At 37.2% G+C, this 22420-nt stretch overlaps 1 protein-coding gene across 2 annotated transcripts in view; it reads right to left on the bottom strand.

Annotated features, from left to right (window-relative positions):
* ARL6IP6 (ARF like GTPase 6 interacting protein 6) overlaps positions 1 to 22420 on the bottom strand; it is a 55037-nt gene that overhangs the window by 4748 nt on the left and 27869 nt on the right. The window contains exon 4 of one of the 2 annotated variants that reach the window (XM_090279954.1): positions 20280 to 20610. The exons of the other annotated variant lie outside the window; for it this stretch is intronic. Within the exon in view, the coding sequence (XP_090136080.1) occupies positions 20517 to 20610 (94 nt within the window). The 3' untranslated portion in view covers positions 20280 to 20516. Of the gene's footprint in view, positions 1 to 20279; positions 20611 to 22420 lie in introns of those variants that run through there. 2 annotated transcript variants of the gene reach the window in all.

The following is a 22420-nucleotide window of genomic DNA, read 5'->3' as shown; positions in this document are numbered from 1 at the left end:
TTCTTGGTGGAATTTTGACGGCTCACTAGTTCCTTGATGAGCTTTGGCCAGCATCAGCAGCATATTTAGAGTTCATCTCAGTCAGATAACTTCAAAGAAATGAACAATCTCAGTCACTTTTTTTTTCCTTATGAGCTTTATTCTATTTTAAATTTCAATCACACTATGTCACTTTATCAGAATGGCCTTCCCTTTTATCATGCTCAAGTCTTTGGCTCCAGGAAGACAGAGCCATGCTTTTCTTTTTGCCACTTACCTCCAGCACTTAGCATAGAGCCAGGCACACAGTAGATGCTCATGTATTTTTCAAATGAAAATATAGATGTGTCATTCTTTCTTAATTATATATATATCCGTCCTATCTCACAAGCCCAATACTGAGTTTTTAATTTGGAAGGTATGTTTTTTTCCCCCTAGGAAGACTAATTTATGCTTTAGTTGAAACCATAAATGTTCTATTTTCTGTTCAATTTGTTCCCTCTCTTATTCAACATTTCTACTTCATTAGGGGTCTCTTCTCATTGTTCTCTTTGTTTATCTCTTTTTACTATTAGGCCTGCTTAGATATGCTGCAATTTTTCTTCATCTGCCTGCTGGGATTTGGGGGATTTGCATGTGGCTAATACCTTAAGTGAGGATGGTCACAAGAAGTGAAAGGTCCTGTGGGCTGTCAGTGTAGCATGAAGGTATGAGGATGAAACCACACTGCTCCCTATTCACCACTCTCCCATCTCAAGTTTCCCACAATTCAGTTCTTCCTCCATTTCCTGGACCATGATGAGTTGACCCTCCCCTTAAAGGTCAAAGAACATTAAGGCCAGCTCTCTCCAGGATCTTAGCATGAAGTGTGCAGTGCTGGGCTCAAAGCTCTCATTGGACCCAGAGGGCGGAAAGCCCTGTAACACTCACTAGCTGGCACCTTACAGACCCCACATGCTAGCCTCAAGGGAATTGGGTAAGACAGAATTATAGGCCAACTCAATTTTAGAGTGGCATTTTCTGATGTCTTAGCCGAATTCTGAATATTAACCATTATTTGTAGTTCTTAATGGCTGCAAATTTGTCCAAAAGTAATTATTCTCACTTATTTGGTTATCTTGAGAACACAGGAAAAGAAAATTATAGAAGTTGGAATGAGAGCATAAGAAAGAAACCTTGCAAATTTCCTTTTTATTTTCCCTCACTAGGCACAGTTATTGCAGCCAGAACAGCTATCATGAGGACAGGGGCTTTTCTTTAGAGACTAAGTTAGTACTTAACACATGTATGTGTTCAATAAACATTTGTTGAATAAATTAATAAATATATGAGTGAATGAATGAATGATGATGCAGTTGAGAACTAAGAAGACTTTGGTCATATTTAAGCAATTGACCAGCAGTTTTCAAATTTTAGTTTAGCCTGAAAAGATTTTTTCGAACAACAGTGAATGGGGAATCCCAGTAGGTGAAAGAGAGAAACTACTCTTGCTGAAATGAGCATAGTAGAGTAGCCAGACCATACCTGTCTGGGTGTCTCTGGCCACTGAGATGGTTCCCCACAAACCATTTTATTCTAGGGGTTACAACACTGCAGCAGACAAATAAGGCTCCTGAATGATTATTATACTTATTTCAGCTACATTTATTATACATATTAATCACACCAGCTGAACCACTGGATTCAGTGAACTGCATCAATTATTGAGATGGTTTAAGTAAATGAATGGGTCATTACTTTTATGAGCAGCCTAACGAAGTCATTAAGACAAAATGATAAAAAGTCAGATATGGTGAAAAGCTAGGCAGCAATTTCAAAAGAAATTTAATTATTTATTATGTTTAATGTATAATTTTAAAAGAAGTTTAATCAATTATTAGAACTTAACTAACCAGAATCCTTAATAAACTGAATTTTCTCACATTCATTCATAAGGAAAGATGTAGATATTAAGGAGATATGCTATAATCAGTCAAAAGTATTTGCACATTATGTCTGTCTACCTGACAAGAGTTCTTAGCACTACGAAGGATACAAAGGTGTATAGAAAACATGGTCCTTTGAATTAATCTGTTTACAACTTAGCTGGGCAGATAAAATTCATATGTATGAAATCATCTGAAAAGAATGAAGTGTTAAATTCCATGTAATTAATTTCTTTATTAGTTTAGGGCTGGTCTGTGTAATACAATAATAATATTTGCTGGTTAAGAGAAGGAAAACTCTGACTCCAAAAAACCTCCGCTGCCTTGCGGCATACCTCTTCAGGGGAAAGGCTAAGGGAGTAAACCCCGACAGAAAATCCGGAGCCGGAGTCCCTAAGGCGGTTTGACGTTGTAGTCAACACCGGCAACTCCTGCGGCGCACCTGAAGCCAAGCTGTATTGATTCCGTCTTTCCCTTGGACCCTTCAGCTGTGAAGAGAGGGGGGGTCTGCTTCATGGGCAACAGCAGACCCTCCATATCACCCTGCCCAGGCTCTGTAGCTTCAGCTTCACTGGAGAGGACACTCCAGCATCATCGCAAGATGTCGATTCAACACGGGAGGAGACACTCCCGTGTCACTCCCGAGTCGGACTGCACAACCATTCTCGGCGGTGCAGATAGACTCTTAAGAAGCTACACCATCGTCTCTCGAGATGGACGGCTGCCGACGACGACGACGATTTGCTGGTTGCTCTTAACTGCAATGGAGAAAGTGGGCAGAGAAAAGAATGAGCTCAGGACTTCAAATTCCCAGCTCAAGCTCTGCATAAATGGCCTAAGATTCTCGATGCTTGATCTCAAAGAAACCTTTACATCCTATGGCTACAAGGTTAAGATTTCTGAAAACCAAATCCAGAATTTCATCCCACAAATGGCTGAATTACAATGCACATAGAATTCCCAAACTCGCCAGGTGTCTTCTGTTAAAGTGAAGGCATTGATTGGGAAGAAGTAGAATCTTGGTCATTAGAATGGGGAAATTTTGGAAGATTTCATTGAAGCTAGAGAAATAGAACCTATAAATACTACCACTAGAAGCACTCCTTCCCCCATCTGTGGCAGTTCCCCCTGCTTTGCCTGAAAAACCTATAATGGCTTCTCCTAGTAAGGAACTGCTGATTCTCCTCTGGAACTACCACTGCCATTCCCTTTGCTTCTAGACCTAAAACTAAACTCATGTCCAGATGAGACCTAAAGGGTGATATATAAATGTAACCAAGAGTAGCTTCTCTCCACAGCAAAAGAAGTGCACGAATTTTCCAATTTATAAAGACAGAAATCTGGGAATTAGATACTAAAGATATGAGAGAATGGAAGAGAGAGTATGAAGTTAGATCATGCCAAATTTATTCATAGGAACCCCCTTACAAGCAGAGATTCTGGACTCAATGATTTAGTTTAAGAGTTAGAAAGAGCTCTGATAGTTTGTTTGGTTGATGGAAACATAGACCAAACACAAAATGAACTCAAAATGTCAGAAGTACCTTGATATACTATAGTGGACAGAATCAAAAGGCTTAGGAAAATTGGGACAGTAAAGTAGATTTGTCATGTAAGACCTGCTCATTCACACCAGGATAATCCAGAAGAAAATTTTAATAATCCAAAGGATAGGATGACCCATTCTGTGCCTACATGTCACCATCTTTCCCCAGCCACTGCTGTTATTGACCAATGGGCTCATGAACAAAGTGGCCATTCTAACAGGGATGGAGGTGAGGCGCAGGTTCAGCAGCATGAACTTCCACTCACCAAAGCTGACCTGGCTACAGTCACTGCTAAGTACCTGATTGACCAGCAGCAGACACTAACACTGAGTCCTTAATACGGCACTGCTCCCCAGGGTTATTATGATAGTTAACTGCTGGCAGATGGATTACGTTTGACCACTTCCATCATTAAATGGGGCAGCATTTTGTTCTTATTGGAATATGTACTTAATTTTGCTACAAATTTACCTTCTCTGCACACATTGTTTTTTCCAAAACTACCATCCATACGTGTACAGAATGCCTTATCCACCATCATGGTATTCTGCATAGCATTGCTTCTAATCAATATACTCAATTCACCGCAAATGAAATGAGTCACTGGAATTCACTGGTTTTATCATGTTTGCAATCATCCTGAAGTAGCTGGTGAAATGGCCTTTTAAAGACTCACTTACAGTGCCAGCTAAGTGGCAATACCTTGTAAGACAGAAGCAAAAGTTCTCCTTGAGGCTATACTGGCTCTAAACCAGCATTTAACATTTGCTGCTATTTTTTTGTGTAGCCAAGATTCAAGGTTCCAGGAATCAAGGGGTGGACATGGGAGTGGCACCCATTCACCCACTCACTGTTACCCCTAGTGATCTACTGGTACAATTTTGCTTCCTGTTCCTGTGACCTTATGCTCTGCTGGTCTCAAGGTCGTAGTCCCAATGAAAAAAATACTTCTTCCAGAAGATTCAACAATGATTTCATTGAATTAGAAGTTTGGACTCTCCATGGGAAAGTTGTGAACTATACTAGCTATGGTGATTGATCCTAATTACTAAAGGGAAATTAGGCCGCTACTCCACAGTGAAGATAAGAAAGAATATGGCTAAAAATCAGGAGTTCCCTTATGGAGGCTCAATACTACCAAGTCATGTGATTAATGCCAGTGGAAAACTACAAAATCCTAATTCAAGAAGAACTTGTAATGGCTCAGAACCTTCAAAAATAAACATTTGGGTCACCAACCAGGCAAAGAAACACAACTACCTGAGGTGCTTGCTGAGGACAAAGGGAATATGGAATGAATAGTAGAAGAAGGTAGTTATAAATATCAGCCAAAACCATGTGACCACTGCTGAAACAAGGACTGTGATAATTAAGAGTATCTCACATATGTACATAGTTAATGTTCTATCATAATATTTAAGTTACAGAATATCAAGGAGAAGGACTTTGAATCCTAATCTAGGGATAGGGTTAATGCATTTTAACTTGTATGCAGGATAGTTGAATCACATTAGGCACACATAAACTAATTACTAATATCTGCAACACAAACACACCAAAAATATATTCTACTGTTTGCCAGTTTGACAAAGCAAAAAAAAAAAAAAAAAAAAAAAGGTAATTTTGATTCATTCACACTGGACAGCTATTGTTGTGTTGTTTGTTGTCATTTTTAAATTTGACAATCTAAGAGAAAAAGGGTCAGTGTCCCTGACTAAATAGTCAGGTATTGATGTTTTAAAAATTCTTGCAGCACACCATTGTGCCACAAGTATTGCTGTAAAGGTATTTTGTAGACGTGATTAATATCTACAATCAGCTGACTTTAAGTAAAGGAGATCATCTTTGATAATTTGGATGGGCCTGATTAAATCAGTTTGAAAGGCCTTAAGAGCAGAATTGAGGCTTCTGTGAGAAAAAAGAAATTCAATTTATGGACTGCAGTGTCAGCTCCTGCCCAAGAGTTTACAGCCCGGCCTTCCTGAGAATCTGCCCTATAGATCTGAACTTGCCTAGTCAGCCTCCACAGTGGTGTTAACCACTTACTTACAATAAATATCCATCTCTCTCTCTCCATCCCCCTCTCTCCAGAAGGTATCCAGCCATGTAATATGAAAAACAGAGACATTTATTGAAGAAGATACAAGACACAAGAAACATGGTACACAGGACAATGATGCCTCAGTCCCCTTCAAAGTAGGCACCTTGGGACTTCACACAGCTCTCCCAATCACCATCAGCTGCCCTGTCGTATTTTCCTGAATCTCATCGACAATCAGAAATCTCTTCCCTTTCAAAGGTAATTTTAGTTTTGGGAAAAGCCATAAGTCACAGGGAACAAAATCTGGGCTGTAGAGTGGCTGAGTCAACTGGGTGATCTGATGTTTCACCTAAAAACTCTGCATGAGACATGATGCATAGCAGGCATGCTGTCATGATGAAGCTGCCATCACCAGTTGCCCACAGCTGTGGTCTTCTGAATCATCTGAATAGTTTTTGCAGAAGAATGTTCAAGCTTAACACAAAATTTGATGCAGATTTGTTGCTTTACTCGCTCAATCATTTTGAATGTGATGGCCACACAGTACACATGCTCACTCAGCAGCATCTGCCACCCCCACTGACTAGCACAGTGAAATCATCATTGTTCACACATGCACATTCCAGTCCACTCTCCTTGGCTGCCAGGTTACATCGATGTCATGCAAACCATCCTTGTTATAGTAAGAATGGCTGGACTTTTTCTGAACAGATCTCTCTCTCTCATACACACGTGTGCATGTGTGTATGTGTATGAAATAAAATATGGCAAGATATCTATCTATCCATCCATCCATCCATCCATCTATCTCTTTCTGGTTCTGTTTGTATCTCCTACTGGCTCTATTTCTCATTGCAATCCTTTAAAGAGATTTTTGCTGTCTTTGAGATCAGTTTTCAGCAGGTGTTCTGAGAGAAATGTTTGTTCTTTGCTACAATTTTATTTCATATGTTTGTGTTACAAAGAAGGTAACAATTTTTTTAAGTGAAGGGCAACTATTTCAAAACAAAGCAGGCTACCAGGAAAGGATAAGGGTTATTAAATTTTATATATATATATATATATATATATATATATATATATATATATATATATATATATTTCCAGCTTCTTTTATTACTGGGAAGGCAGGAAAACACTTTTCAATTTATTAGAAAAGTCCTTGTAAAACAACTAGAAATTATTTCTCAATTCCTTGAAGAAAAATATTACTTTTATAGATGTCTTTTTAATTTCAAAAATACTAGAAAACTCCATGCTTATAGTCGCTTAAAATTTTACTGCACTTAAAAAAAAGTAATATAAAAGTATGAAAAACTCTTAATTGCTTCAACACTGATAACCCATTTTTTATGAATTCTTTTAAACATTTTAATATGCTTATCACATACACCCTTTTAAAATAAAATATATTTAAATAAATAAACTACATATATCTAACAGCATTATCATGACTAACTTCTTAAGTATAATTATACGTCTAACTTACTCTTTGAAAGTTAAGGAATTAATCCATTTATGGAATATCCTTACAATGGATATTCCATAAATTAACCTTTTTCACATTGACAGATCCAGCTTCTTCTATTCATCTTCATATCACTGATCCAAAGCACAGTACCCACTGCATAGTAGGCTCACAATAAATACCTGTTTACTAAATGAAGAGCAATGAATGTGTATCTCTTTTTGGACAGTAGTGATTTTATGCAGAACAATATAAAACCGAACAAACAAGCTTCATCTAAAACTATCCAATGTTGCTGTAAAACAAGTTTAACTCAGCCTTTCCACCATGACTATGATCCCCAACCTTACAAAAGCATTACAGAAATCAACTCTGTCTCAAAGGGATCAAAATAATTTCCATTATTATTGAAACATAACTCCCCCATGAACACAACACATTAGGAATAATGGGTTAAGAAAAGAATTGCATGGCAGACTCTGAAAGGACAAGCGGTGAGGGACAGCTTATGTAAATTTTGTGTTGCTCTTATTGAATAAAATTGATATCCCTTATATCTAATTCAAAAAGCAAATAATAGAAACAGTTAGGTGTCTCTTTAAAAATACTGCTGGGGAGTTTTATTAGTTTAGTGTGTGCTTCATTCCCTTGGGCTATGAGCCTCTGCAGCAGTAGTGCCAACCTTGCCTGCCCATTGGGTCACCTGAAGAGACTTAACAGCCATTTATACCTGGTTTCAACCCCAGAGACTCTGACTTATTTGACCTGGGCATAACCTGAGCATTGAACATTTCTGAAGGTCCCTGGATGATTCCAATGCACAGGCAAGGGTGAGAAGCACTCCTTCCCCAAAGAGAAGCTGCGTGGTGCTGCCAGCCCTCAGAGGTTGCCCACCATATCACAAGTAGAAGAAAAGGAAGGGAGGAGAAGGATGAGTTTCAGAGAGGACAGAGGGAGCATGGAAGAGAAGAAAGTTCAATCTGCACGTATGGTGAGAAATAGGTTGAAGGAAGCAGGGACAATCACAGCAGATAGGCATTGAGGAAAATTCTCATTCATATTCTTTCTCATGAAAATGGGAATCCTTACTGTCTTAGTTCAAACTGCTATAACAAAATATCATAGCATGGATGGCTTAAAAAATGCAAATGCATTTCTCACAGTTCTGGAGACTCCAAAGTCCAAGATCAGAGTGCTGGCAGATTTGGTATCTAGCCTTCTCCCACATTTGCAAACTGCCATCTACTCTCACATGACTAAGAGCGTCTGGTCTCTTTCTCTTTTTATAATGATACACTAATCCCATTACGAGGGCCGTGCCCTCAGATGTCATGTAAGCCTAAGGACTTCCCAAAGACCCTACCTTCTAATACCCCTACATTGGGGATCAGGGCTTCAACACAGAAATGGGGAGAGGAGACACAAATATGCAGTCCATAGTGGTCATAACCTCAGAATTTTAGTACTGGCACTGCAGCAGACCCAGAGGTATGCCATTCAAATCTTCCTTCAAGACAGAACCTGATGTAAGTTCTAGTTCACTGATTTTCACCAGTTAAGTTTGGGATCCACAGCAGTGGTTAATGCTGAGACTACACTCTTCTGAGCTGCTGCTGGCTGATGGCATAATGGGGGTGTTAAAGCTCGGCCACTGCTGCCCATACAGGACAATCTTTGTTCAGGGGACCCCCAATACTTTGTTAGAGCAGTGCTACAGTCCTTCTTCATAGGAGTCAGACAGTGATACTCTTTTTTTCCTGTTACTTCACTCCTTTATCTTTCACAGATGTTTCTCCAATAAATTTTTTGCACTCCTAATTCCTTCTTGTCATCTGCTTTTCAGAGGACCCAGACTGACACAGGATGGGACCTCAAAAATCATCCGGGCTTATATAGTCTTCTTAGCTCAGAAACCTGAGGTTCAAAGGTGGCAGACCAGGATCAGCACCAGGTTTCACAATCGACACAAATGCTTTTCCTACCAAAATAGGAAAGATTCGAAACAATGATGACTTCATTGGAAAATATAAAACTGAAAGTAATAGAAACAGAAGCACAACAATTTATTTTGGGTAAAAACACCGAAATCACTCAATGAGCTCTAACAAGGTGTACTCACAAAGTATTTATCACAGGCAAAGCAAACAGAGTGGCAGGAGCAAGAAAGGAAAACATTAGCGACATCCAGAAGAACATCAGGCATAGTTTTAGATCCTCTCTCAGTGACACAGACATCCTGACACTCAGAATGCAAACCACCAAAATGTGTGCGAGATATTTCAGTCTCAGGGAAGCTAACTATAGTGGGTTATAGTGCCCCCACCCCCAAATTCATGTTCACCCAGGACCTCAGAATGTAACCTTACTTGGAAGTAGTCTTTGCAGATGTGATTAAGGTAAGGATTGAGATGATCTCATGCTCAATTAGGGTGGAATCTATGTCCACTGAAAATGTCCTTATAGAGACAGAACAGGACATAGAGGGGAAGGAGAAGAGATTGAAGTGATGCATCTTCCAGTCAAGGAATGCAAGGACCCACCAGAAGCTGCAGGAGGAATGGAAAAGTCCTCCCATGAGCCTTCAGAGGCAATGTGGAACTTTGGGGACTTCTGGACAATAGATTTCTGTGCTGTAAACCACCAAGTCTGTGGTAATCTATTACAGCAGCCCTAGGAAGCTAAAAAACTACTTACTAAAGGATCTTTTACACTGATCACAGAGCAAAAACCAGGCTATGTGACCAAATGTAAAAATCAGTGTAGAAAAGAAAAAAAAAAGAGAAAAAATGAAAAAAGAATAAACAAAAAGAAAAAAACAATGAAAAACAACAACAAAATCAGTATATACATTTTCTGTAAATAACGTATAGACGCTAATACAGGATAGCCCCAGGGAAATTTTGAACTTCAAAGAACACTTTGTATTATAAATCACTTGCTAGCATATTCCGTTCCCATGCTGGTCAAGAGTCACTCCCATGGGCAAAGGTGGCCTGAGAAATAAGCACAGGGCTACCAGAAACCGCGGCATGTTAAACTGTCCTTACCCAATTACATAAACAGCATAAACAGAGGTTTATTCTAGGCTCCTATGATGAGAATGTAAAGGAAGAATTAATCTAACTTCAACCTGAGTTGACACCCAGAGATGCATAGTAGTCACTGAATAGAATTTCTTCTCATCCTTAATTTCTTCATCTACAGAATGAAAACTTTCAATTAAATCACTTTCAAGGGCTGGCATCCTCTAAGGACCTGTGGGCACAAGTATACGGATCAAGCAAAGCTTGTCATTTGGTGAGCTGTGGTTCAACAGATAGTTCCCAGGAGGAGGAGAGTAACTATCTCTTGACAAATTTTCAGTTAATTCTAGTACAGGGTCCCCAAGACCACCCCAGGCTTGGTGATATCCTAGAAAGACTCAGAGAACTCAAAAGCTATTATACCCATGTTCACAGTTTGTTCTAGTGAGAAAGTACAGATTAAAATCAAAAAAGGGAAAAGCCACAAGGGGTGAAGTCTCAGAGAAACTAGGCATAAGCTTTGAGATGTCCCCTCCCAGTAGAGTCATATAGGGACACGTTTAATATTCTCAAGAACATGTGACAATCCATGGGAAGTGTTGCCAACCTGTTCCTTGATGCCCAGAGTCTTTATTAGGGTTCAATTATGTATGCATGTAGTGCCTGTATGACTGACCTCAACTACCCAGATTCCAGCCCTTCCCACTCCAAAATGAAAATAGGCATTCACCATAAATCACATCATTAGATTGAATTTATCTTGTCAAACTGGTACAGCATGATCAAAGGCCTCGGGTATACAAAACACTCTCTTCATGGATATTCTAAGAGCTTTGTATTTCAGCCTTTGCTTCTGAGAGATTTCACAGCATCCATATAATAAAGTAGCCCACATGTATTTCTTTTACCTGCACCCGAAAGTCTTAACAGACTTAACAGACAGCCCACAGGTGAAACAAAAAATGGCAGAAGTACTAAAAGGCATAAAAATTGAGTTCAAAAACTGTTTTGAGCAGTGGAAAAAACATCACAACAGGGGTATTGCATCAAATGGAGAGTACTTTGAAGGTGACTAAAGTTTAAACATGTAAGAATACACACTTTTTTTATAAATAAATTCTGGTTTCTTGAGGTCCTCCCTCAGATAGTTAGGCCCTTTAGCTAGAAGTATTTAGATCTAAGATTCAATCATGTCACCTGTTTAGACCCTTAAGAGTAATGTATCAGACTCATAAAATGAGTTATTTTGTTTTTATTTTCTCCATGATAAAGCAAAGATTATATAATAATTCTGTTTTTGTAATTTAGCTTTCACTTAGAGCTATATCATAGACATCTTTGCCTATAGATCTACCTCATTCTTTTTAATGACTGCCTAATATTCTGTGTGGGATAAACAAAAAATATATTTAATCAATCCTCTGATCATTTATTGTTTCCTGCTATTTGCTATTTTAAAAAATTCATCAGTTACTATCCCTAAAAATGTGTGTAAGTTAGTGGTTCTTAACCTTCCTAATGCCGCAACCCTTTAATACAGTTCCTCATGTTGTGATGACCCCCAACCATAAAATTATTTTCGTTGCTACTTCATAACTGTAATTTTGCTACTGTTATGAATCGTAATGTAAATATCTGTTATGCAGGATGTATTTCCATTGTTACAAATTGAACATAATTAAAGCATAGTGATTAATCACAAAAACAATATGTAATTATATACGTGTTTTCCGATGGTCTTAGGTGACCCCTGTGAAAGGGTCGTTCAACCCCCAAAGGGGTCGCGACCCACAGGTTGAGAACCGCTGGTATAAGTAGAGCAAAAGAATTTGATTTTATGCATCCTGAAGGGATTCTTGTTACTGTTTATTGACAATAATGCAAGCAACCTTGATTGCTAGATAGGGAGGTCACCCCTTTTCTTATTTGTGTTCCTAAGGGAATACTTAGTATGTGCTGAAGAATTTAACGCTAAGTATCTTATTTAATCCCCATAAGAACTATAAGCAGCTATTAGTTTTTTTAAATCTCAATGGCTTTTTAAAATTATGAAATAAATGTACATTTGTAGGAAATTTAGAAAATGCAGAAATCCATAGAGAAGAAAACTAACACTACCAATAATTTAACTGCTCAAAGAAAACCTCTAACAATATTTTAAGGATTCTCCTTCATGTTATCTTCCCATGCAGTTATTTTACATAGTTGAAATTCAGTGTTACCCAATCCTGCATCCTGCCATTTAATTTTAGATTATAACATCTCCTGTTACTCCTTGTGATTGCCAACTTTTAAAAAATGCTGCATAATATCCCATTGTGTGTTCTGTACCATGTTATTAGTCCTTCAGTTTGCTTTCATTATTTCTTACTATAACAAATTATTTGCTAGGAAGGATATCTCTGGTGTATAGAGATTTTTCTGTTTTACATTACTTTTCAATGATAAAGCCCTATAAATAAAATTAGAAATTCAAGGCTCTTAATGCATATTGCCAAACTGAAAGTTGCATTAGTCATTGAATTGTTTCTACCACACCTTCAGATATTCAACCAGGAAGGAGCGTGTCCTCAACTATAGTTGCGGCATACCTCTTCAGGGGAAAGGCTAAGGGAGTAAACCCTGACAGAAAATCCGGAGCCGGAGTCCCTAAGGCGGTTTGACGTTGTAGTCAACACCGGCAACTCCTGCGGCGCACCTGAAGCCAAGCTGTATTGACTCCGTCTTTCCCTTGGACCCTTCAGCTGCGAAGAGAGGGGGGGTCTGCTGCATGGGCAACAGCAGACCCTCCATATCACCCTGCCCAGGCTCTGTAGCTTCATCGCAAGATGTCAATTCAACACGGGAGGAGACAGATACCATGTCACTCCCGAGTCGGACTGCACAACCATTCTCGGCGGTGCAGATAGACTCTTAAGAAGCTACACCATCGTCTCTCGAGACGGACGGCTGCCGATGACGACGACACCCTCTGGCTTCAGGGTGTCAACGTCAGCCATTTATTACATGTTTTTCCCTCTTTCTGTATTAATAGAAAAATATCCTCAACACAGAAATATAAGAATAAGCATAACACATTAAAATAATAGTTTTGCTATAATACAACTTAAAATTTTGTCCTTCAGTTTCTCTATTCGTATTCCATTGAAGGGCTATTACCTATATCCTTAAAATTTCTTCTTTAACACTAAAAAAATTTTCAATTGTTTAAGATTTTTATTGTAGGACTAGGGGAGTACCTATCTGCCTATTTGGGGTAGCAATAAGTTACTAAACTTATTTAAATTTCTTTTCTAAGATTTTTTAATTAAAAGAATTGCTTATTTTTCCTTTTATGCATATTTTTCATACTAAAATAAGCTTTTTTATTTACCCTATTTCTGAGACAGTTCTACAAAGTAAAAATCCTGTTCTTACTGAGAAACAGAGAACCAGGAACTATTAATGATTTTAATTTATAAAACACACTTCCATGATTCTTTTTACTTGTGGACTACTTTACCTGTCATTAAGTTAAGATTAAAAATTTATCCAAAAAGGCTTTTAGGAAACCTTTTCTGAGATTAACTCTAGTAAGTCCTTTAATGTAAAACAATTCATTCTATCAATTTTTTAAAAATTTGAACATTATTTTATACTTAGATCTTTTTTCTTTTATTGTTATCCTAGTCCAAGTGTCCCAATTCTTCCTCCTTTGCCCTCCTCTGCCGATCCCAACCCCTGCTCCCACAGTCAATCCCCACACCATTATCCATATCCACAGATCATTCATATAGGTTCTTTGACTAGTCCCTTCTCCTTCTTTCCACCACTATAATCCTTCCTTGCTCCCTGGCCGCTATCAGTCTGTTCCATTTTTCCAGGTCTCGGTTCTATTTTGCTTGTTCGTTTATTTTGCTCATTAGCTTTCTCTTAGAAAGCAAGATCATATGGTATTTGTCTCTCACCGACTGGCTTATTTCACAGCATGGATGGAACTGGAGAATATTTTATCAATTTTATAAAATGTTTCTTATTGGATGCCTACCTGATACTTAAAAGTATTCTTCTCATCTTGTTTCTCCAAATCTGAATACAAATGCAAGAAACTTGCTCAATCTCAAAGTACAATTTTATGTAAAAACTGATACAGAGCAAATGTCATGCACTCTATATTTTATATCAATAGGAACTTGTACCATCCAACAGTGCAAGCATTAGTTGTATTTAATGCAAAATGGAAAATTATACTTGATTTACTCGTTTGGATTCAGCATGCTGACTTTCACCTTAAGCAGATTTGTGTAGCACTAAAAATTATAAATCATTATAACATGCCTAGTGGTAGTAATTACTTTCTCAGTACTTAGCTAAAATACAGATATATAAAGTCCTATCTTTTTGACATATAAATTATACTAACAGAATTTAAAATGGTAGTTTAAAAACACAGTGGAACTAAACTTTCAGCAGCAAAGCCAACATCTACAAAAGTTTCAGCGGATCAGGATTTTGTTTTTAATTTTGAACTGCCTTTAGGAATTCCTATTTTCGCTGACATATTACACTTAACTGAATAGCCAGGTCCATTCTGTAGCTGATTCAAAGCCACTGGAGTAGCAGGTCTTATAATCTCCTCTAAAGAGAAGGAAGAGAAGAATTCAGTCCATTAATTCCATGTAAGCAAGTGTAAAACAATGTTGATTTCTGGAAATAGAGGGAGGAACAGGGAGAATGGTGCTAGAGGAAGTGGTAAGGAAACAGTTATTAAGTTTTGTTGGAAAGAAAAGGCTGCTAGGGTCAATGCCAGTGATGTTTATCCAGTTCAGTGCTTTTCCATAGTGGTAACACAAAACAGTTGGTTACTTTCCAAAACTCCACCCCCACCCCCAAGATTAATTGTATCTCTGAAGCATTCTACCTTTAAATACTGCACTATTCATTATTCATGATTTTATAAACCTTTATCAAAGCTATTTAGATTTTTAGCCCACACCATCTATAGGTAGAAACTCTCTTAAATTTGCAATGGACTGAGGAATTTATTTCTTCTGATGTTACTACCTGCAAGCTCTAAGGATCATTTGTTCTATCTTTTCAGCATGGATTTGAAACATTCCTGACATTTTCTTGAGTAGCAGAAGCCAGAACTTTAGTTCAAAGTATGCATTTCATTTTCTTTTCTAATACTTTTCCAGGTGGTCCCTTACATATACATTTAGATTTTCCCCCCATAATGTTACCAGTTGTCCACTGTCAAATATCTATCATTTTTCTGCCCACTTGTATGTGTTCTGGGATATTCTTGTAGAGTTTTTCCAAATTCCACTATATAGGAGAGTTTAGAGTTATCTGTAAAATTGGACATCTTTGTTGAATGCGATTTTTTACGATAAGTAAAAATGTTATCCTAAATATTCATCTTTGTGAATCATTTCATATTGCTAGACATTTCTTTACTCAGAGAAATAACCTGTAGTTTTGTATAATTTTGGTCTGTATCCCAGTGACTCAATATTTAAGATTACTTTCTTGGGGAGGTTGGTTCTAATACATCAATTTATGAAAATCGGAATAAATTACATTCTGATTGTCCTTTAATTACACCACAGGAAAGCAATCAAAAAGTCTGATAGGTTACCATATTCAGTTCCATATCCAGAATCTCAGGGAAATGTCAATCCCTCCCAGGTATATAGTAACCCCATCACAATATTCTGCAATCTATGCACTACAATGTAGTTAGCTAATGTTAATAATCCTATGTACAATAAGAGAAAAAGATTAAAAAAGGAAATTAGTTAATATACACAGATGCCGTAAGAAGAAAGGAAATATGGGCAGATGTTATAGATTTTTCTTTTTGAAACTAGTCAGGAAACCTTAGCTAGTATTTATGACTTTTGTCCAATGTCTATTCCATGTCCCCTTGACTTGGGGCCAAAACTCTTAACAGGTATAGGTTCTTGTATCTGGTAACTAAAACCTCATTCCTGAGGGACTGAAGCCCTTGCCTGTATATGGTTGTAATATTCCACTAACTGAAAAGGAGTCTTAACAAGGAAGCAACTTGGGGCCTTAGGGTTTTTATCCATATTCCTCCTGGCTCCCATTGTACAGCAGTGATTCAATTTCCCTCAGTGGATTATCAATCACTCCAGTCAGCACCTTAACACTGATTTTGCCTGTGTGTCCAGTGCTCTAAGGAATCTGAAAAGGGAACCTGAAATGGTCAAATGTGGCCTCAGCTTCTATTTCAACAATAGCATTATTATATATAACATTTATGGAAGCATTTCTCCCTTGAGTACTGAAACAGGCCCTTGCCAGGCAGGGGCCTACAGGGTACTGGCCCACAGACAAGTCTTCTTAGGCTAATAACTCTCTTTTTGAGAAACAGCTCTATTTGACCCTTTGGAGAATGAACACCTGATCTCGGAGCTCCAGGTAACAATGTGACCCCAGCTGTCCATTCTGATCAGGATGCTATCTGATTCACCTAGCCATGAATATGGATCAGGGCTTCTCAAACTTGGCACTGTACACATTTTGACTGTTACTCTTCCTGGTGGGGAGCTGTCCTGGACTCTGGAGATGTTTAGCAGCAACCCTGGCCTCTACCATCTAGTGGCTAGTAGCATCACACAACTGTGACAATCAAAAATGTGTCTGAACATTGCTAAGTATTTAGCTAAATTGCTAAATTTTGCCCCTGGAAGGCAAAATTGCCTTCAACTGAGAACCAATGACATGCATGTCTCTGAATTCCATCATGCAGGAGAAGCGCCTTGAGCCAGTCCAAAAGCAGGAGTAAATTGTACAAACACATTCCTAGGATGGTTTCTCCTGTTGTGCTGCCTCTCTTCACTCAACCCACATGTAAGGCCTCATGAGAGTTCCCTATGAATAACTGACTGATGTTGCAACAACAAAATTCAAGCCTGACTTCTAGGTATTTTGTGTACCGTTACTACTAGCCAAAGTGAGGCATTAAAACCCCTGTTCATGCACAGCAGAGGACAGAAAAGGAAAATCCTAGGGAGAGAACTTCAAACAGTTCATATTGTTGTCTCCTTGGTTTAAAGAAATATGGTTATAAAATAAGGGTTATGCATATTCATGGAGAATAAACTAGCAGTTGGTGGTACTGTCAGGGACTTGGAAAATGACTGGTGCCAACTTAAGAAAGGTTAGGAAGGGGTATTTTTCCCATTTTATAGATAAGGAAACTGAGAAGCATTAAGTGATAATACTGTATTTTAAATTCATTTAACTAAAGACTCACTATATAGTAGTCTCCCCTTATCCTTAGGGAATTCATTCCAAGAACTGCACCCCCCCCACCACTGGACTCCTGAAGCCACAATAGTACCGAATCCTATGTATATATTTCTATACATGCATATCTATGATAAACTTTAATTTATAAATTAGGTCCAGTAAGAGATTAACAATAAAATATAACAATTATAACTATATATTGTAATAAAAGTTATATGAATGCGGTCACTTATTTCAGGGGATCCCTTGAAGAAGTCTTTGAACAGACTGTGTTTTCTGGAGAAGTATTGTTAATTGCTAATCAGAACACATTTTCTGTTCCTGTTTCCCACCCACAAATTTAATGCCTTTCCCTTGTAACTAAGCGGTCATCATCCCCTGTGGATGACTTTAGCAACCTCAGCATATGATCTTTTTTCTTAAGTGAACGTTCACCTTTTCACTTGATGTAAGCACTTTCTGGTTTCCCTTTGGCACATCCAAACTGCCAGCATCAATATTGCACTTAGGAGTCATTATTAAGTAAAATAAGGATTATGTGAACACAAGCACTGTAACAATTGATCCGAGACAGCCACCAAATGACTAAGGGGTGAATAGCATAGAAAGGGATGATTCATGACCAGGCGGTAAAATGGCATGAGATTTCATCATGCTACTCAGAACAGCATGTAATTTTAAACTTATGAATTTTTTATTAAATGTTTATTTCTGGAATATTCCATTTAACATTTTTTGTACCACAGTAGACTCAAATACGGAAGGCAAAAACCACGGATAAAGGTGGGGGGACATTAACACATTTGATGACCAAAGTAATATTCTGGTAACACTTAAGGCAGAATTGAATTTGGGGACATAATGAATTCCTGATGAAAACAGCAAGCAGATTAATAACTGATTTTACTCCAAAATTCTTTTGTGGCTAATCACTAGCCACAGGTACACACACCAAATGCATCCTTAACAAGTCACTAAATGGAATGTTGTAAGCTATACAAGAGATGACATCATCTGAATCGGTCTTATAGATTGTAGCTGCTTGATAAATTCATCTCAACTCCTTTTACTGAAAGTGATAAAAACCAATATTAACAGCAGAAGACAAAGGAGGAAATTTATTGGCTCGTGTTACCAAATTTCAAGAATGGCAGGGTCACCTGTGGGCCTCAGGGCCTACATGAATGTCATTAACAGTATACATGTCAGCCTTACTCCTTTCCTTCCCACTGAGCTTGGCTGAACCCTGGCCACCAGCATCTCCTGGGCTTTTATCTTCCCAGATTCATCATATTAAATTTAAGTTGAAAAATCCTGGGGAAAGACTGGCCTGACAGGAATCACATCTCTTTTCCTGCTGTAATCACTGCCACCAGGAGAGATGAGAAACGAGGACTGGCCCAGCTTTGGTTAGATGCCTGTCATTAGTTAATCACTATGCTGTGTCAAGTAGGATGGTTTATATTTGGACCTTAAATTAACTGGAGAGAGGAGAGTAATTTCTCAAAAAAGTGTGCTAGTTCAGAAGAGATAAGGTTCCAAAAAAATATCTTACAGATGATATCTATGTGTACCTATATCTTATAGATAATCTTCATATAGAAAATCTACTGTAATCTTTTTCTTAGTCATAAGGCTAAGAATATGGAAGAAGCTATCCAAATTTGGGTGGGAGGAGATTAGAAGGGGTAGAGAAAAGAAAAGCGTACACATTCCTTTGCAATAGAGCTCTTTAGGGCCAAGGTTGGGAAGGGTGGGGAGAGGAAGACAGGGAGTGAAAATAGATTCATAGCAACATCCACTCTGGAAGGAATCCTTAAGCCTTGAGATTTGTATTTATGTACACATGCATGTATGTATGTATATATGTACATACACAAATGCACCTGTATCAGTCTAAACACTTCAGATCATTTAAATTGGAGCATCACTTGTCATTTCCATCTAAAGGGTTTTTGAGCAGTAAAAAGTTAAAACTTAGAAGCATCATTAAATCATTTATTCAGTAACAACACTCAGCAGATAGGAGAAGCAGACTGCACATATTCATTTCCCATTTACCCTGAATAACCAGTTTCACTCTACAATGCTTTCCTAAACATAAGATTTTCTATGGCTAGGGAAAACAGCATTTTAAATAGTCCAGCTTTTTAAAATTGAAATGACTTTCCAAACAGGTATTCAGAAGTGACAACAATGAAGTCTTAATTACTATAAAAACAAAAACACAACTGTAGAAAAACATTTAAATAGGAAAATCATGAAACTATATAAAAAATTATACATATATACACACTATATCAAAACACATTTTCTATTTCAGTAACTAAACTTTTGATATTAAAAACCAACTAATTCAAGCATTTCTAAGTATAAAAATGTGACATTTATGTTTAGTAAAAACAAATGAGTTCTATTGATGTAACCACCAGGATAAATATTTGGAATTGTGAAAACAGAAATAGTGAAGAGCATCACATTTCTCAGTATTTTAATGACTTATATAAGTTATCTTTTTTCAGACTTTTTTTTTTTTTGTTAAAAATAAGTTTACTTAATTTTAAACTAAGGTCAATATGCCTTTTTAAAAGACAAAATACTTACTAAAAATTGTAGATGTTAAGTTTACACCAGCTAAAAAGAATGTTTTCATTTGTCCAGATGTAACAATTTTTAAACATACAAATTCAATATGTAATAGAAAAATATGTAAAAAAAAAAACACACACACAAGAAACTATGCACCATTAAAAATATATAAATGTATCTTCTATTGACTAGAAGAATATCAAAACTAAATATTCTGATTTACAAGTAGCTGCTATAAAATGTCAAAGTAGTGGATACTGTTTGCTTTCCTGATATAATGAATAATTAAGATATATTTCTGTCTCAATTAAACAGTAGTATCAGTATTTCTTAGGAAAAATGTATTATGTACATGGAAAGGTAGGCATTGTCCTGTATTCAAGTTTTCCAGTTTGATTCCCATTAAAATGCTTCCTACAGCTTAGAAAAATAACACACATAGAAGGAGATGAGGTAAACATCTTACAATTTTAACAAGTTACTTGAAACTTAATACTCAGCTATCCCAAAACCTAGGTTCTAGAACAATGCTGAAGAATGTCTTCCATAATGACGATATAACATGTATCTGAATCACCTAATGAACAGCAGGTTTCTTGGTCTTCGGAGTAGGCAACAATGTTCTTCTGTTATTACAAAGCAGTCACGACAAAGTTTTGCCAACAATATTGCTTCAGTGCCGGTTTACATGAGGCACCACGCAACAGTAAGAGCAGCTACAATACCATTTAAAATTGCCATGCTATAGCCCATGTGGAAAGAATGTCCAGTAAGCTTCCTGAGGGGGGAAAAATGAAAAAAGGAAAATGTAATTTGGTATAAGAGAAACACCATCAGTTTTTATTGAAAATGCTTACAAACTAGAAATGAGTTATACATTAATTCACATTAAAAAAGAATACTGGACATCTGCAGGATTAGTTAACAGACAGAACTTAAATTTTCTGTTAAAACCTGTCCTGGTTATCAAATTTTTCAATTTCACTACTTAGAGCAAAATGCTCAGTTTGATACCTAAATATTTTTATTGTACTTCATAGTTGCTGTGTACTGTAACCTAATTCTAAGAGATAAGTTTTCTTATATTACAGCATTTCTTTCATTAATTAGGACTATGTTTCTCAGCTGTCTTGTTCTCATTTAGAACTTAAAATATGTATTATTTCATTTGTCCCATTTCTACCATTTTTAGATTATGTGAAGGAACTCTACTATTTCTTTGAGCTCTAAAAACAGCAAGTGTCCATGTGTGAGTCATAAATCAGATTATGACTTGTATATATTTCAGTTCTCAGCCTAATAAGTTACTTAATTGAAGTGGCTTTTGCTGAGTTCCTAAGTACCGGCAAAGACACATCTCTGTTTTATGTTTACTATGAATGATGGCTATCTTAATGTGCACAGCTTTTTCCTGATATTTATTATCTCTATCTTGCAGAAATTTTACCTATTTTACTACATTTTCTCTCTTAACATTCCTCCACGAAATAACACTACCTATATTGCAATTATACTCTTTTTTTGCCTATCCTAATAAGGTTCAGGCATGCTATAAAGAAAAGGTACAGTAGTGTCTAACTGGTGTCAGAGGCAGAACAGAATCTTCTCACTGGAGTAATCCAAATCAATGACATATAAGGAGAAGGAGGTGCACTGGCAGTAGTAAAAGCCAGAAGTCAATAGTAATAAGGGCCCAAACTGAAAGGATCATCATGTCCATGTCCTCTCCTCCTTTCCTAATGGAGATGTCAAAACCACAGAGGTACTGAGATCTGAATTAACATCTGAAGAGCACCTCACTATAATGATTCCAGTCCCACAAGATCTGTGGTAGAAAGTAAAGATACACTCTTCAAAAAACCACCTCTTCGCATGCCCCTGACACTACAGAAGACCACGATGCATTCTGATGGCTCCCTGTTCTGGCCCGTGGGAGTTAATATTTACCCTCCCCACTCAACCTTACTCACCACCTAGGGACTAGTTTAATGTGCTCCTCATGTGCCATTAAGGGTTAATCTAACTAGCAACATTACTTACTACCTGGCAAAAAAGATGTACTAAATGCTTTTCCCCGTAAAAAAAAAAAAAAAAAAAAAAAAAAAATTCCTTAAACATGTATTAATGAACAGAAACCTAATCATAAAATTGAACTTGTCAGTATTATCATTCATTGTTAAAAAACAAACAAAAATGATCTGAGGACATTTAAATTCATACTAACAAAGTAAAGTTAATCATGGAATAGAATTTCAGGAGTTAAGTGTTTTCTTTTACTAGATTGTGACCCTGCACTTGAATAAAAATTGGAAAACCTCTAAAGTATAGTTTATTAAACTTTAGGAAATTATAATAACTATAATGTTAATATAACTGCATTTCACCAAGATGTACATGCTCAACTGCTCAGTGACCCTTACAAAACAGGCAAAGCAAGGAATTTTAATGGCCATGAAATAACACTCCATATCAGTGGTTCATACTCTACTCTCTCAAATGCACCATATTCCTCCAACTGGGAGGGTAGTAGGTGTCACACATATACTGCTTAGGCAAGAGACTTAAAAACTCTGAGGAATCACTTGCTT

The sequence above is a fragment of the Furipterus horrens genome, unplaced genomic scaffold, assembly GCF_987537825.1.
Source record: "Furipterus horrens unplaced genomic scaffold, mFurHor1.1.pri manual_scaffold_1, whole genome shotgun sequence".
NCBI classification, from domain to species: Eukaryota; Metazoa; Chordata; class Mammalia; order Chiroptera; family Furipteridae; genus Furipterus; species Furipterus horrens.
The sequence above is the reverse complement of the archived record's forward strand: the minus strand, read 5'-3'. Positions and strand labels throughout refer to the sequence as shown.